General features: G+C 33.6%; 1 protein-coding gene across 1 annotated transcript in view; it reads left to right on the forward strand.

The window, feature by feature from the left end:
* Nucleotides 1-16,836, forward strand: part of LOC149773096 (uncharacterized) — a 35,655-nt gene extending 18,819 nt beyond the window's left edge. The window contains exon 5 of the mRNA XM_089946837.1: nucleotides 120-16,836. Coding sequence (XP_089802963.1) covers nucleotides 120-428 — 309 coding nt within the window. The 3' untranslated portion in view covers nucleotides 429-16,836. The remainder of the gene's footprint in view (nucleotides 1-119) is intronic.
* The last annotated feature ends 213 nt before the right edge of the window (nucleotides 16,837-17,049 follow it).

Consider the following 17,049-nt stretch of genomic DNA (forward strand, 5'->3'; position numbering starts at 1 on the left):
GAGAATGATTGAATCAGTGTTATTCAAAGATTTTGTTGTTTAATTTAGTCAGTGGAGATGATTATTGTTAGCAAAATCATTTTTCAAACATTGTTAACATTTTCTATTTTGTTTCTAAGGCACAGGATACTGATGAGGAGATGGCAAGACTTCAGTTAGGTCAAAGTACTACAGGCAGAGGAAATGCAGCCCTGACACTAGTGGCACGTAATGCAAGTGCTTTAAGACAGACTGATCAGGAATGTGCTGGAGCAGATGACATCGTTGATAGGAACCTGATGGCAGATATAGCATCATTATATCAGGGACCCATTCAGCATCAGATAAGTAATGATGAGGGATATATTAGCCCAGTTGCAAGTCATTCAGAGGATCCAATCCAGGACTTAATATTTGCAGCTATCCAGAATCAAGCCAGTCCCAAATAGTCCACAAAAGGGCAAAGTTGATCAGTCCCAAATAGTCCACAAAAAGGCAAAGTTGACCAGTCTCAATCGTAAAAAAAAACCATCATGAGCACAAAACAAATAATCTCATGAAACTCAGAAGGTCAAAAATTTAAGTTCAACCCAGGATCTATCAATATCATAAAAAAGCAGGAACATAAAAGGAAACCCCAGCAGAAATGCTGTGTAATGGTTCACCTCTACAAAGTAGAGGCAAGCTTTTGTACTATCCCTGGCATGTACATCAGCACTGATGAAACCATATACACAAGCACACCATCACTGAATGTTAACCATTCTTACTTCCCAGTCCCAGGCAAGTGTTTGGAGTGAGTTTCATGGAACTTTCCATGAGGGAAGGAGTCTGAGCTAAATTTGTACATGTACATTGGTTGTTCATTCTTCATTATTTAATTTATTTTGTTTTTTTTGGCACACAACACAAATATTGTTATTCCTGGAATCATGAAACTTAGTGAGGGGATTCATCTTAATGAGTGCTATGCCTATCATCACAAATATAAGCCATTGTTTTCTATATTTCATGCTCCACAGATTTTGCTTTCATTATGTGGTGTGAATTCATTTCTCAAACACTGTTCATAGTAGAATAATCAGACTATATGATTTTTTTTGGTATCTCTTAGTACCATACCCTTACCACAGAGGAATATCACCATGACCTATATTTAAAATTTTACATGGTTAGGTTAAGATTTTTTATTTAGCTCATGACTAACTTGGTTTTAGCACTCTGTGTATATATATAGACATGCACTGTTAAACCCAGATAATTGAAACTTGGTGAGGAAATGCATCTTGATAAATACTGCAACCTTACTACAAATGCAGGTGACTGACCTACATTGCATGCTTCATTGACTTTGCTTAAATTTTGTCTTAATTTGTAAAAGACTGTTCATTTTAGTAACATAATATCAACAAGTTTTATGATTATATCTCTATTAGTACTACACCATTACAACAAAGGAAAGTTGTTGTGACATAAATTTCACATTTGACCAGTCTAGGTAACATTTTTGCATTTAGCTCATGACCAAGATTTTAGGACCGTGTGTGTGTGTGTGTGTGTGTGTGTTATTCCTAGATACATAAAACTTGGTGAGATAATGCATCTTGATAAATACTATGCTCACTTCACAAAAGGTCACACTGACCTAAATTTCATTCTAGAATGACTATGGTGAAATTATGTTTTAAGTTTATTTTTTAAACTTTTGTTCATGCTAAAATGATGAAACTAGATAACCAAAGATATTGTTGCTAGTACCACACCCTTTACATGAAAGATTGTCTCTGTGACATACATTTCACATTATAAATGTTTAGGTTAAGTTTATGCATTTAGCTCATGACCAAAATAGTTTTTAGCATGCTATATATACACAAACTACTATCTCTACATTCCTTAAAGTTGAGTCTAGTAGATTTGGTACTCTAAATTGAGTGCCTCCAGTAACCAGATTGGATCCAAAATAATATGTGTTCAGATAAATGCAATTTTTAATAACACACTGTAAAGTTAGCTATGCTAATTCTGCATGTTCAACTTTAATATTTGGGAAGAATGGTTTTGAGAGAAAAGTAGAGATCTGAGCTGTTTGAATCTCGGAAGCATACTGTTATAAGGAATGTGTTAAGAATTTTGCATTTATAGATGGTTTCCTACACACGAGTTCGATGTGAGTTAGAGTTTTCTTTTCTTCAGTGGATCATAACCTCAGTATAATACTATATAAAAGAATGATTCAGTAAAAACAAAAACAAACACTGTTTAATGTCAAGCTTATGTGGTCTACCACTATACTAACCCATTGTATTCGCCTTCTTTGTATCTTCCCCATGTGTAAATTGGTTGTATGTTGAATGGGTTGAAGAGGGAATGGGGACTGACTGCATATGGCTATAGACTGGTCTTCCACCTTTGCTAATCTGTCAGTTTATAATGTGTGCCATGTTTAATATATATATATATATATATATAGTTGATAAAGTTTATCTACATTGACCATTATTTGCTCAAATTTTAAAAAAAAATGTCCTTATGATTCCATATGAAGTTTTTTAAAAATTAACTTAAAAGCTTCAGTTTGTGTTCCACTTTTGTGCCTTAGAAGATGGATTCATGACTGTGGACCTTTAAAAGATCTGATATTTTCCTCTACACCATCTTCCAGTCTACAGTTCTGACATTGACAATGGAAGAAGCTACTTAGAGTTGCTTCCACAATCTGACAGAGTTATTGACATTTTGGGCTGCTTACATTGTCATTTCCAAGTTTCAATCGTCCATGGACATTTTGTTCTCACAGCCTTCCCTCAAATTGTTGTTGGTGGTTCTACAAGCCCCACATGCCAGTTTTCCATTTGGATACCCATTAGTTGATTCATGACCATGGGATCAACACTGCATCTAATACCTGTGGTGATTTTTCAGTAGGTGGAACACAGCTTACCTTCTCCACCCCGAATCTCACTGGATGTAGGTGGGAGCATGTTCAGGTATGGCCCACTTCATAACATAGAGGCCCAACATACTATAGCCATGGCCATAACAGCAGCTATGAACTTACAACAGGTGCAAAAACATGCAATGCTCTTTACCGCCACCTTCTTAAAAACCATCATAGGCCAAACTACACCTGCAACCTTAATCATCTAATCTCCTCTTTACTGATCAGGCTGATGGAATTTGCAAACAAGCTACCAAGGATACATTCTTTCTATCCCTCACAGTCTCTGCTACAGTGGAAGGATTTGTGAGGCAACCATCAATGGTTGCAGGGACGTCCCTAGAGCACAGGCTACTGGGAAGCAGTCCTACTGAATTTACAACTGTCAAAAACAATAATTCTCCCAAACTAAAGTGAAAAAAGACATAAGGGAGGGTGTTTCCACAAGACCTTCCCACTCTCAAATGACATACTTTCATACCTCCCCCCCCATCACAGATCTCAGTAGAGGGCAATGCTGGCTGATAGGGACCAAATTATGGCTGATTCAGACCAAATTACAAGCTGATTCAGATCATGTGAAACATTAGAAGAAAAACAATGGAACACATATACCTGTTTTCATAAGCATAGTTAGAGAATGTAAAAGGTTTATTTTTGTCTTTTAAATTTTTATCAGATAATTATTAGCAAATTTCTAATCAAATTCAGAATGAAATAGATATGAGCTATCACATTTATAATTTATAACCAAACTAACTTTCCAGTGTTTCAAAAGTAATATAAAAGTTAACTTTTCATAAATCAGGCCAGTATAAACACTTTGAAACAGTAATGCATGTAAATGGACCCGATGCTATAAAGTGATTAATATGCTTTATAAAAAGTTACTGATGAGTAAAATTTATAGGATAATTACTGTGCTGTTATCATTAAATTCTTTTTTACTGTTGTTGTTGAATTGTTTTTTGAGTAAAATCTCAAACCATTAAACCAACTTATTTTCATTTTAAATTTTGAAACATTTAAAAATATTTCATTTAAAGCAAATTTTAAATCTATTAAATATTGAGTTCTGAACATAAATTTTTATATTAATAACTATAATAACACTTACATGTGGCTGATGATCACAAAGTTATTTCAGGTTAGCATTATATTTTGTGTTCTAGAATGGTAAATTGGCAGATGACATCAAAAGTGCTTTATTCAAAGCAGCGTTGTTCAAATGGTTTTGGCCAATTCATGGTCAGATGACCCCATTATTAGTGTTCGTAGTCAAGTTAATTAAGTATGCAATGAGCAAAGTGTCAAACAAATGGTGCTAATTTAATTTAAGATGGTATTTGAGGGTCAACTCTAGAGATGTCAACAGATGAGGAATTGCCTGGAAGGCTGCTTTTATGGCACTGCGGAAATCCTATGCTGAAAAATGTATAAATAAAACTTTTTAAAAGTAATATGCTATTTTATTTTCTTTGCTCTTGTACAGTATTCATTTTCAATAATAATATGCATACATTTAAGTAATATATTATAAATTCAGCTAATGAAAATCATTTATGGTGCTCATTGTTTTTGTATATAGGGTTTATTTAGTGTAAAGAAAAACTCTACATAAATATATATTTTTTTAAAGGCATTAACATTCTCAGCTCAGTAAATGTCAACGAAAAAACCTAAGACATTAGCATAATGAGACCAATATGTAAATATCTACATATATATAAATAGAGAGAGAGAGACAGAAACATGCAGCGAGAGAGAGAAAGGAAAATCTGCTACATGAGCCCTAATTTCACGATTTTTGCCAGTGTTAGTAATTTTATTGTTTATGAATGAAAAAAAACGAATTTTGCACAAAGGTGAATGAGCTGTTTTCACTACTGTACTAAATTGCCAATGTAACATAAACAGACTTACGTTATTTCATTTCATTATATATAACAACCCCATTCTCTGGACTTTTTCCTTAAATGCATATTTGAACTACTCACTGTGCCTGGAAAATAATGAGAAATAACATATTTCAAACAAATATGAATGTGCCATTTAAATCCTGGAGGAAATTTATTATTTCACATGGTCTGAATCAGCCTGGCATTTGGTCCAAATCAGCCTGTAATTTGGGCTGAATCAGCCCACTTAGGCCAAATAAGCCTGGTCCAAATAAGCCTGGTCCAAATCAACCATGGTCTGAATCAGCCTGTTACCAAAAGGGGAAGGCTTCAGTCTTTTATTTCAAAATGGGGAAGATTTACCATGACAACATATGGACCCAAGAAGTGGTTCCTAGGGACTCAATATTATATTCAGCACACCTCCTCATTTACCCAGAGTTCCTTCAGATACAAATGCAGCACTTGATGGGTATAAAGTGCACAACAACCAGTCATTTTCACGAAAAGGACTTACCCTCTGTGAAAAGGACAGAGGATGCTTTTACCAACAGTTTCAATCAATATTTCTATTTTAAAAATGAAATTTTGTGGTGTAGTAACTCATTTTATATATTATTTAATATATCTTAATATAAAGTGTTAAAAATGGGTACATTTTTACTACCAGTATCAAACAGTATTTCTATTTCACGAATTACCATACATTCATTTGTGTATTAACATATTTTACATAGCATCTAATATTTCTTTTTAATATAAAGTGTTAAAAATGGGTCCTTTTCACAGAAAGAACTTACTGTCCACAAAATGGACCCAGTATGTTTTTGCAAACAGCTTCAGTCAATATTTCTATTTCACAAATTAAATTATTTTGTGTATCATTTTACACAGCATTTAATTTCTCTTTTTACTATAAATGTGTTTGTGTAGTATCTCATTTTACATAGCATTTAATTTATCTTTTCTAATTTAAAGTGTTGAAAATGGGTCCTTTTTGTGAAAGAGACTTTCTGTCTGTGAAAAGGACACACTACATTTTTACTAACAGTATCAATCAATATATCTATTTCATGAATGAAATAATTTGTGTTTCAACTCATTTCACTTAAGATTTAATTTCTCATTTAGATATTCAGTGTTAAAACGGGATTCTTTTCATGAAAAGGGTCCTTTTTGCTAAATAAACTTACTGTCATCAAAAGGGACTGAAGATGTTTTTGCCAACAGCTTCGATCAATATTTCTATTTCACAAATGAAATTATTTTGTGTATTAACTCACTTTACATAGCACTTAATATATCTTTTTAATATAAGTGTTAAAAATTGGACCTTTCAACGAAAAGTGTTGAAAATGGGTCCTTTCAATGAAAAGAACTTACTGCGTACAAAAAGGACCCAGTATGTTTTCAACAACAGCTTCAATTAATATTTCTATTTCACAAAAGAAATTATTTTGTGTATCAAATCATTTTACATAGCATTTAATTTCTAATTACTATAAAGTGTGAAAATGGGTCCTTTTCATGAAAAGGAACCAATATGTTTCTACTAACAGATTCAGTCAATATTTATAGTTTAGGGATAGGTGATGATTACAGGTTTGTAACATAGCCCTAGAAAATTTCTTAAATTAAGGTTTTGGTCTGATTTTTTTTCTCCACTTATAATGTTTAATAATTGAAAATAAGTGCAAAGTTGTGGATTGGTCTGTGCTTTGAGCTCACTTTTGGCACATATGGCTAGGGCCGGCATCATGGACGCAAACTGTCTTATATCAACAGAAACTCTATGCATGTAGATTTCATTTAGCGTTATGACCTTGCATGTTTATGCTTCTTCTGGTTTGGTCTTTTTCCTGCTTAAGCAGATATGTGTACTGATCACCTTCCATCTGTAGAAACTACAATGTTTATGTTGGTTTTACCACCATTGTTGAGAAAAAAATTATGCACCCATCATTCTGTTCCTGTGAAATGTTTGTCCATTGATCTGTATCAATCTGGTGATGCTAAAATGTTGTGCTTGACTTAAAATTTCCTATAGTTCAAAGAGCATGACAACAGTCAATTTATTCCACTGACAATAATAAATGATGAAGCTGCAATAACACAATTATACTAAACACACTACATCAAGTCAGTTTATTCATTGAGAACATTACAGTATCAGATTTACACATTTTTTAAAATGAAGTTGCCAGATGAAAGAACCACAATCTGCTCCATTAAGATCACCTTATTTTCACCAGATGTAGATCATGAATTCTCTACCTTAATCAACACAATTTTTTACACATGCTGATGAATTTTATTGTTAATCCAGTGTAGGAGAATGGGTGTAATTTCACCCTATTGTAGTTCTTTTGTTTTGAGAATTAATACTGTTGATAAATCATTAACAATAAGTTCTTATCTAAATACTCTGTGTATGATGTACTTAAAAAAAATAAATGTAATTCATTTCCAATGAAATACATGATTTTTCATTAGGACAAATAAAACCATTTAAATAAAGGTTACAATAAATCAGAAAAGTGACCAGGACAAAATTAAATTTAAAAAAAGAATGAGGTTGTTTTTAGTAGACTTTAAAGTCCATTTACTTTGTGGCAAATATATATCCCCCAACCTCCCAAGTTTATTTGGTTTGACTGATGAATATCCTTTTTTTTATTATTATCTAAATAACTTTTAATGTTACTAGGAAAATCTGAAACACAAGAACCCAGAGTTCATGTTGGTTTTGTCACAGACAATTTTTGAGGCTACTGTAATATTGAATTACAAAAACAAATCTATATACATGTAATACTGATTCATTTGTTAATACACAAATTAATTTCATTCATTTGATATAATTATAGATTGAAATTGTTAGTAACAATGTGCTGGGTCAATTTCATGACAAGGAACCATTTTTAACACTTCATATTAAAAATGATATATTAAATGCTCTATAAAATAGGTTACTAAACATAATAATTTCATTTTGTGAAATAGAAATATTGATTGAAACTGTGACTAAAAATATCTTAAGTCCTTTTTGCAGATGTTTTCATGCTTTATACCCACCATGCAGCACTCATCACTTGGTCTTGAACCTAAGTGCATTCATTCAGCTCTTTTGTGCTCATGGAATGCAGCACTGTGTTCTAAACGCCATTCACAGTCAAAAAAATCAGCGGGGACTTTCAAGATGCAAAGCTCCACATTCCCACTCACATGGCTTCCAGAAGTCCCATTATTCACCTACAAAAAGAACTGGCTACAAAACAGTAAGCTAGTTATTATTTGGAGCAAGTCATGATATCACTTGTTACCCCTGTGTCATTCTCACTCTACTTGTCAACAAGGACATTTTGGTCCTTGTACCCTTACAAAAGTTTGGTCATCTAGATCTGGAACTCATCAATCAAGCAAACAGAGTATGTCTTCGCCAGGAATGATAATTGAATTAGTACAATGCTAGATTCCTCACCTATATTGAACAATCCATCCATTTGAGAATTCCTTCATGTGCTTTGTTTTGCTCAGTGCAACAGAGCACATCCTAGTACAATGATTCTAGGGTCCAAATGGAGGTTGAACCTATGACCATTGGACCAACTTTAACAAACTGCACAACATGAGGTTGTATCTCAATTGTAGGGAAGCTAACCTGGACTCCCATCAGGGATACCTCGTCAAGTACAATCTGCAGCAAGCAGGATCATTATGGATGTACACACAGGGGACTGGGAAGAGTGGTAGCAAGTCTACTGCCATTTCTGATGCCAGAGAAGTGTTTCCCCCCATGATCATTATTTACATATCAACATTCTCAAGATGAAAACTGTTTTCAAAGCTTTTCATTGGTGGCTGAAGGACCTACATGGAAATAGAGTTTTCATTCTGTCCAACAACTCCACTGTGATGACTTATCTTAAAAAGCAATGTGTAACCAAGTCCCCAGACCTTTATATTCTTGTTTGGGATTGTCTAAGGTGGTGTCTGCAATGACAAATCCACATCCAAGTTCAACATATCCTACCTAGGCTAGCTAATGTGTTGGTAGATTCATTGTCCCACAAGAACAAACTAATACAACTGGAATGGTCACTTAATACCTCACTATGTATTCAAAAGGTGCCTGATGGGATGGACCTATTGGAGACAAGGTGGAGTGCCAAAATCCAAACCTTTGTCTCACCAGTCCTGGATTCAAAAGGCTCAATGCTCTTTCTATAGATTGGAACATCCAAATTTGTACGCTCCTCCAACACCTCAGGCTCCAAAGGTGATACAGGAAGTACAAGAATTGGAGTGTATCCTCATCCTGATTACTCCACTCAAACCTCATCAGTCTCGCAACGGCATTTCCAGGAATCAAGATATACCCTCATCTGCTTTAAGCTACAACAACAAGAGGTGTTTCATCTCAACCCAGAGTTAATGAACCGTCACATCTGGATCTTATTAAAATAAATGCACCCTAAGGAACAGACATTTCTCACAGTAAGTGGTGGAGAATTCCTTGAGTGAGAAGGCCCATCCACCTTAAAAGCATACAAAGGCAATGGAATGCATGTATATTCTCAGTGGAATGCGCAAAAGTCTTTATACCACTGCAGGCATCCATACCTCAATAGCTAACTTCCTATGGCTCTTTGACAAGAAACACTTAGCACAAATCATAATTAAAGCCTACTTTTCCGTGATCACTGGCACACTGCATTTTCTTGGAAAAGAGGATTTTGGACAAACCAAAGACCTGTCCAATATTATGTTCATGTTGGATTTCACCTGTCCAATGACACTGGATCCTTGCCCAAGTGGAATCTATTATGGGTACTAACCTGGCTGAACAAGATACCATTTGAACTGTTCTCAAGAGCTTCATGGTTCACCTCTCATATAAGTCCTTCCTCCTCACTACATTGGCAAGCAGCAGACAGTCAATGAATACACGTCCTATTGGTGGACCCATCTACATTCCATTCCAACAAGAGTCAGTATCACTGATGACGCCCCCTGCTTTCATTTCCCAAAACAGGTTACTGATGATGAGTGATCAGACTTTGTTAATAATTCCTGTCTACTTTGGACACTTCATCTCAATGTCATCTACCAGTGTGAGCTCTGAAGCGGTACTTAAGGAAGACTGAGCCATGGCATAGAAGGGGATCATAAGTCCTCTTTCCTTCATAAAAGGGAAAGGCTGATATAAGATCACAAAATCTTTTGTCCTGGATAAAGTGGGCTTTTTGGAAATAACCCAACACCAATGAATTTGCATTGCATTTCGGCTCTTTAAGTTTAGAACATTTTCCACCAACATTGCATTTGAGCAAAACTACAGTTGTCTGTTATTATCTGTGCTGTAGGATTGAGATACATATTTATATATCTAGTTTTATCTCAGAGATCTTCATCCTAAATGGCTCAACTTGATCTGGTGGGACTTTTACTCATGGTGCAAAAGGATACATTTCCAGGTCATTAGATGGCATCATAAGGACACAGCTTCATGACTTCCACTGGATTTGCAGGAGGTAAAATGTTTCCCTTTTTGAAGCCAGTCACTGACATATGGAGTCTGTTTTTCAGTTGGGTTGTCTAGAAGCTGTCTCACATACCTTATTGAAACAGATATGGTCTCTTCAGGGTTAGGATATGTATATCCCTCCACCTCTTACCTATTCTCTGAAGTTATTGTACAGTAGGTAAAATATTTGAAGACGAAACCAATTTGTTTCCAGTAAATATGTTTCTTTGATAATACATTCCGAATCATAATATACACTCTCCCAGCCTCCCCACAGTTACATCCATATAGAGAACATGCCTTCCACTCCAGTAGTAACTGACAATTTCATGGGATTTGGCACTAAACCTGGTATGAAAGGTAGATCACTCTAACTGCCACCTAGGTGGGCAGATAACTTTTTAGCTATGAAGTTTTAATCTGGATGGACTGGATTTGCTATGTAGCTCTCCTAAGGTATTGTGATTGAGTAAGCCTTATGAAATAAACATATTTTACTAGAAGAATTGGTTTTATATCTTATTATTTTCTTCACATTTCAGAACAGATTTTTATTGCTGGATAATGTGTTCTATGTTGCAGTAACTACTTTAAAGATAATTTGTTTGATTTTATATAATACTTTCTACATTACATTGTGTTTTTTCTTTTGTCTTTGTGTTTTTCTTAATAAAAATGATATAATAGTTGGTTTGTCTTAAACTGGAAGAATTATTGAAATGACAATGATTGGTCTTTATCATTATGATGATTAAAAATATAAATGTTGAATACAAAGCAATTTCCAAACTAATCAAAACTGAGATCTCTGTCATAATGGAAATGTGATAAAAGTTCATGTTAAGGAGAGTTGCCTTTTGCAGTCATATGTTTCAACAGTACAAAAGCTTGGATTTGATTGGTGAAACAAAAGGTAAACATAAGATGACCTTTTATCAAAGCATGTCAGATCTACTATTTGATAGTAAATCTAGATTTTAATTTGACTGAACAGTTTTAAAGCTTGAGTTAACAGGGTCTGACTTCATTATAAACTACTTCACTTATTACTAGTCATATTGGTACATGTATTATATGAAATGGGAGCTTAATTGCAGTCAGAACTGCAAGTATTAAATGAAGGTTTAATATCCTCTTTTTCATACATAATTCTGGATGTAATGTATATTAATTTTTATATATAAGTTCATTTTGGTTGTTGTTATTATTTCTCTCCTTTTCTCTCCAGGGAAGTGTGTGTTTACATGACTTCAACATATTTTACTATGAATTTGTCTTGGCATGAATAATTTAAATACAGAACCTAATGAAAGACCACCCCTTCTGTCCAAAAATTCAGAATCTCTTATTACAGTTGGTCTGTATTGACAGGTCCAAATTATGTAATCATTAAATCTGTGCATTGAGGATCTTGTCTCTCAAGACTGGTGGAATAGAGATTATTTTCACCTAATTTTTTTGTATTGCCTTGCCTTTCACTTACTGTTGATACCATTGTAATGTCGCCCTCTTAGTAAGAGGGGTGATTGATCAGATTTGGTTGGCATTATCTAGGGAATGACCTCCCTCAGTTTTATAGTCTGGCAGGAGTGAATAGGTAGAATATCAACAGAGAACTGAGCAAGACTATTGGGAAGAAATAATGCAATACGAGCCCCCTTAGACAAGAAAAATAACAAAATTTAATCAATAACAATTAATAGCAGCAACTCCAATTCAATATAAGTTATGTCAACAGAATTTAATAGCAGTGTCTAATTTGGATTTATTTCATCATAATAACGAGTGGTGAAAAGAGTGCAATGTCCATGACTGATTGCATCACCTTCCTCCCTTGACCGTGTGTCAACATCTTGCTTATTCCTCGAGCCTCCCTATTCTCTATGCTTCACTCCTTCCTGGACTTCCTAGTCCTTTATTCTGAACTTGTCACTTTTTTTCTCCCAACTTATGTCTTTGGACTGTCTCATCTCTCCCCAGAATGCTGTTCCTTAAAGGACAAATGTACCCCTTAATCTCTACATGTACCACTTTCTATGTGTACATAAATTTCCCTTACTTACTTTACTCAGAAGCATAAACAACTATCCAAACACTGCATAAATTCTGAATTAATCTGATAGAACATTACCCTTGCTTCACAGCGACCAGTCATAAATTAACACGTTAGCAGTATATCTAAATTACTGTATCTCTTTATCTACACTGCCACATGCTCAGTTACTATTGCATAAAATTCACTAAATTCTAGCTCACAGCAATCCCTAACTTACAAAATTATTTAAACATTGCAAAATCAGATATAAATATGCGGTTATCATTAGCTCAAGATAATCTGTATTGTCCTGACAGACAAAGGAAATTATTTCATATAACCAGTATGAATTCATAAAAATTTGGATAGCATGTAATTATCAGTCCTATCAATAAACTAGTAACTGTAAAATTAAAGAGATAAATTGCATAACAACTCTAGCATCAACAGATTTCGGTGAAATTGAATAAATGATACATAATATAGATCCTAGTAATATCAAACACATTTGCATAAAACAAACAATCAAAAATAGAAAATTATGTGGAAAATTAAAATTGCATATTGCGTCCTAGCACTAAACCCAGTCTTTTCTTAAAAGACAGCCCCCTGGTCCCCTTTTCTTGTTTAACGAGGAAATCTCTATTCTTTTTAGGCTTCCCTGGAGTCAGAATTTCCTCTCTCTCAGGATATTTAAGGTTAAAGAATTTCGACCAAGGTCGTCACTTTAAATTCACAATACTTTCAAAGTGTATGCCTTAATTTACTCTGGCCAGTCCTAAGTAGCGGTCCCTAAATTATCCCAATATAATCATTTCTTATGTCAGATTTAGACAGTTTAGAATCTCTGATCATCTCGATTTTCCTTTAAAAATGATAAATTGACATTGGTTCCTATCAAGCAGTTATGGTTGGTAGCTCATGTTTACTTTCTCAGGACAGTTTTGCAGTGCCCTGGCCAAATCTCACTGAGTCATAGATGCTAGCCTTTCAAGATTTAATACTGATATGGGGATGGGGGGGAAGAAGAACAGTTGAAGTGACACTTCACAAAGACTTTTCTGGCTTAAATGTAATAAAGTTTTAATGCTCAATGCATTCAACTTTAAGGTTAAATACAATTCAGAATTCAACACTTTACAACCGTAATATCATTTCTGTATTATTTACTGTATATGGTAACTTAATTTTCTGAGATTATTTTTACCTAATGTATTTTTTAATTGTCTTGCCCTTTTATTCACTGTTGATACCATATGATTTCTTTATTATCTTTATTATGTGTTTTTATTTTAAGCTGAATTAAATGAACAAAATGTAATTGTTTGTGGATTTTATAGATCAGTTTAGTTTACCTTTCTTGATTTTATGTTATTGTCTTAAAATTCACTTTGACTGTATTCAGCTGGAACTTTGGTAGAAATTGTACCTTTTGTTTTTAAAGTTGTTACTCCATTATGCTAGGAGTTCTTATCTCACCTTAGTAAGAAGAATCATAATACTGTTTATAGGTGTTCAGTTGCTGCAGAATACACCATATGTACTCACTTATATGTCAGGTCCAGCAGTAAAATTTAAACATAAACTCTGATCTGCCATTGCTTTATGCTACAGCCAATCATTTGTCAGTGTTTGCACTGTTGAGTAGTTTTACAACAAACAGAATAGACCCAGATCTGCCAGTAATGACAGATCTGGGTCTGTGCAGTTTGTTATTGGATCTGACTTGTATACGAGTATAGATGATACCTACTTATGGTTTTCTTTTCTGTATAATTATGCCATGTCTGCATAGTGCTGTAAATCTTGAAGATTATATCTCACCTTTTATTTTTTTCTTCCAGAAAAGTATGCATTTCCATGACATATGCTAATTTTGTTATGAATTTTCATAAGCTTGAATAAAATGTGGTAACTTGTTATTTTCTTTTTTCCCATTTTCCACTGAACACATGAAGCTTTTGGTCTGTCATAATGATGTCAAATATTGCAACAACAGCTTAGAATCAAAGTCAAGAACAATTATTGTACATGTACTTGTATAATTAATTTAATATTATGCATCAGTCATGCATGGTTGCCACATATTCTATGAAAATGTACTCGACAAAAGTTTGTGAATATTATCTGATTCAGAACTTTTATCAAGTTCATTGAAATGTTGATGCTGAATCAAAGCATTTTTTGGGTAAACCTTTGCTTTGTTGATTAACTTAAACTCATGCATGTTAAAACTTAGATATTTCTTGCATGTATTTCATTACAAAGTCATATAAGCAAAACAAAATTACCATCAGTTATGTGTAATCATTATGGATGGCCATCTCTCCTTTCCGCTGATTACACATGTTTTAGAAAGGTTTTAGAATGAGAGATTTTTGTAACTGATTGTGTCATGACATTTGAACGACAGGTCTGGGACTTTACCATTACATTTTGACCCTGTTATGACCTTCCAACTAATAATTGCTGAACAGTGCATACTTGTAAGCGGTGGTTTTTGTGTATAAAAATGTTAGTATAATATTTTCAGTTGTTGGTGTCTTGAAAACTCTAAGGGCCAGCAGCCTCATAAATGAACAGTGCGGCATGGGCATATTCTAAGGAAAAAGCTTTTATAAATTTTGGAAAACAATTGAAGTTTTTTGAAAAGGGGATAGGCTTATCACTTGCATAGCTTTATTACAGCAGAATTGCAATTATTAATGCAGCACTATTCCATAATATGAAAATATATAGAATTTCAGGAAACTCAAAAGTACTGTTTTCCTTGTAAAAATGCTACTTTCTGACTCATTACATACATGTCAAACATTTTGACTTGCATACATAATCTAAGATAAACTTGCAGATTTTAAAAGTGGTGACACTGTTTTTTAGTTATATAAATAGCGGTTATATAAATAGTGCACAGGAATAATGCATACATACTCCAACAACTATGGCTTTACCGCAGAAGCTCATGATGCCCTGTAAACATTGAGACTGGCAAAGATGTACATCCTAGAAGAAGAAATATGTTTTGTGGAAACTCCACCTCTACAGACAGGATTAGTTTGATCAGTAAGACAGAGAAAGAAGAAATAAAAGACAGTACAAAAGAAAACAAGTGGCATCTCAAAACCAAATGCCGGATTATTCTTGATCTGTTTATACCATAATTTGCAGAAGTTGATACTTGCAGCAAATTTAAATCCCAGTGATAATTTACATTATTGATGGAGGAATTATTATGCATTGAATGTAATGGACAAAGGTACTGTTACTGGAAATTAATATGGAGAGTGAAGGCATAAATATATACTCAAATCCTTTTCACCTTTAATTGAGCACATGCTATTTACATAACCAGATACTGTTTCTGATGTCATTAATATTGTCCAGTTCAGAGAAATTTTACTGTTAAACCACAGTTGGGGTGCTTGAACTCAACATTTCTTTGTTGCACATATAAACTGCAGATGCATTTAGCAGGGCATCATGCTTAACAAATTTGTTTAATTTACATTATATAATCTTTGTTCTTTGTCATTTTCTGGTAGCACATCACATATAGGACCTTTAAAACCATTGTTTTACAAAATTATGTCTATTTAGACTCATTGTGAACTTAGCTTACACTGACACAAGTGAAACTGTTATGGTGAAGGATTCTATATATATTTTAACCCTGATTGGATCTATACTTTGCCTACAGTGTCTAAAGAAATAAGAATGGTTTAGTTTCTATTTACAAAATACATTTAAATTTATGTTCTTGAAAAGAGGAAAGTGATATTTTGTGTGAATATTTACAATTGTAAGACAGTGTTGGTGTACCATAATATAGATATTAATTTCAGAATCTCAAAATTGTCATATAAAGGGAAGAAATAAAAAATTTCTTGTTTTCCAACATTAGTAAACATACTGAGTAATCTGAAGAACTTGGCTATCACAAATACCATGAAATCACATGCCAGCAATTTCATACATAACCCACAAGCTGTAAAAGATTATATTCTATTATAAAACAAGAGGTTATAATAATAATAATAAGAAGAAGAAGAAGAAGAAGGATAAGAATAACAACAATAATAATCAGCTGCAATGTTGCAAAAGTTATTTGTAGGTTTCATTTTCCCATTCACTAATTGTATAGACATCACAATGATTCCTTCTACAATCATGACAATTGAATGGAAAATTACAATTCATAAAACATCTGAAGACAGTTGGAACATCATATTAATAGGGTAGACAAAAAATAATGTTTTAGCTCAGGTTTCTGTTGTTTATAGCTGTTACAAAAGTATGCTTAGAACTGAAAGTTAAAACAAAAGTCTTGCTGATGTAGTAATGTGTGTAGCTATTAATTGTATCATTATGTTCAAATATACATGTATGTAAATTTGTTTTGTGTTTCTCATTTCATGAAAAGATTTAAATAAAAGGTGTACCTTGTCAACCAATCAAAGATTTTCCTCAAAGTTTTAATAGTGTTTTTGCCATTTTTGCATAATTGTCATTGAAAGTCTTAGTTTTTATTTTATAAAAAGAATAGCTTTTATCCCCATGTGGCTTTTAAAAAGGTGGAGATTATGTCCTTCTGCCTCTCTGCCCATCCATTAGTAATGTAATTAATCATAATTAATCATCATTATCATACAACATTAAAGACAGGCTTGAA

Source organism: Sinohyriopsis cumingii, unplaced genomic scaffold, assembly GCF_028554795.1.
Source record: "Sinohyriopsis cumingii isolate HCF-2022 unplaced genomic scaffold, ASM2855479v2 utg000913l, whole genome shotgun sequence".
Classification (NCBI taxonomy): domain Eukaryota; kingdom Metazoa; phylum Mollusca; class Bivalvia; order Unionida; family Unionidae; genus Sinohyriopsis; species Sinohyriopsis cumingii.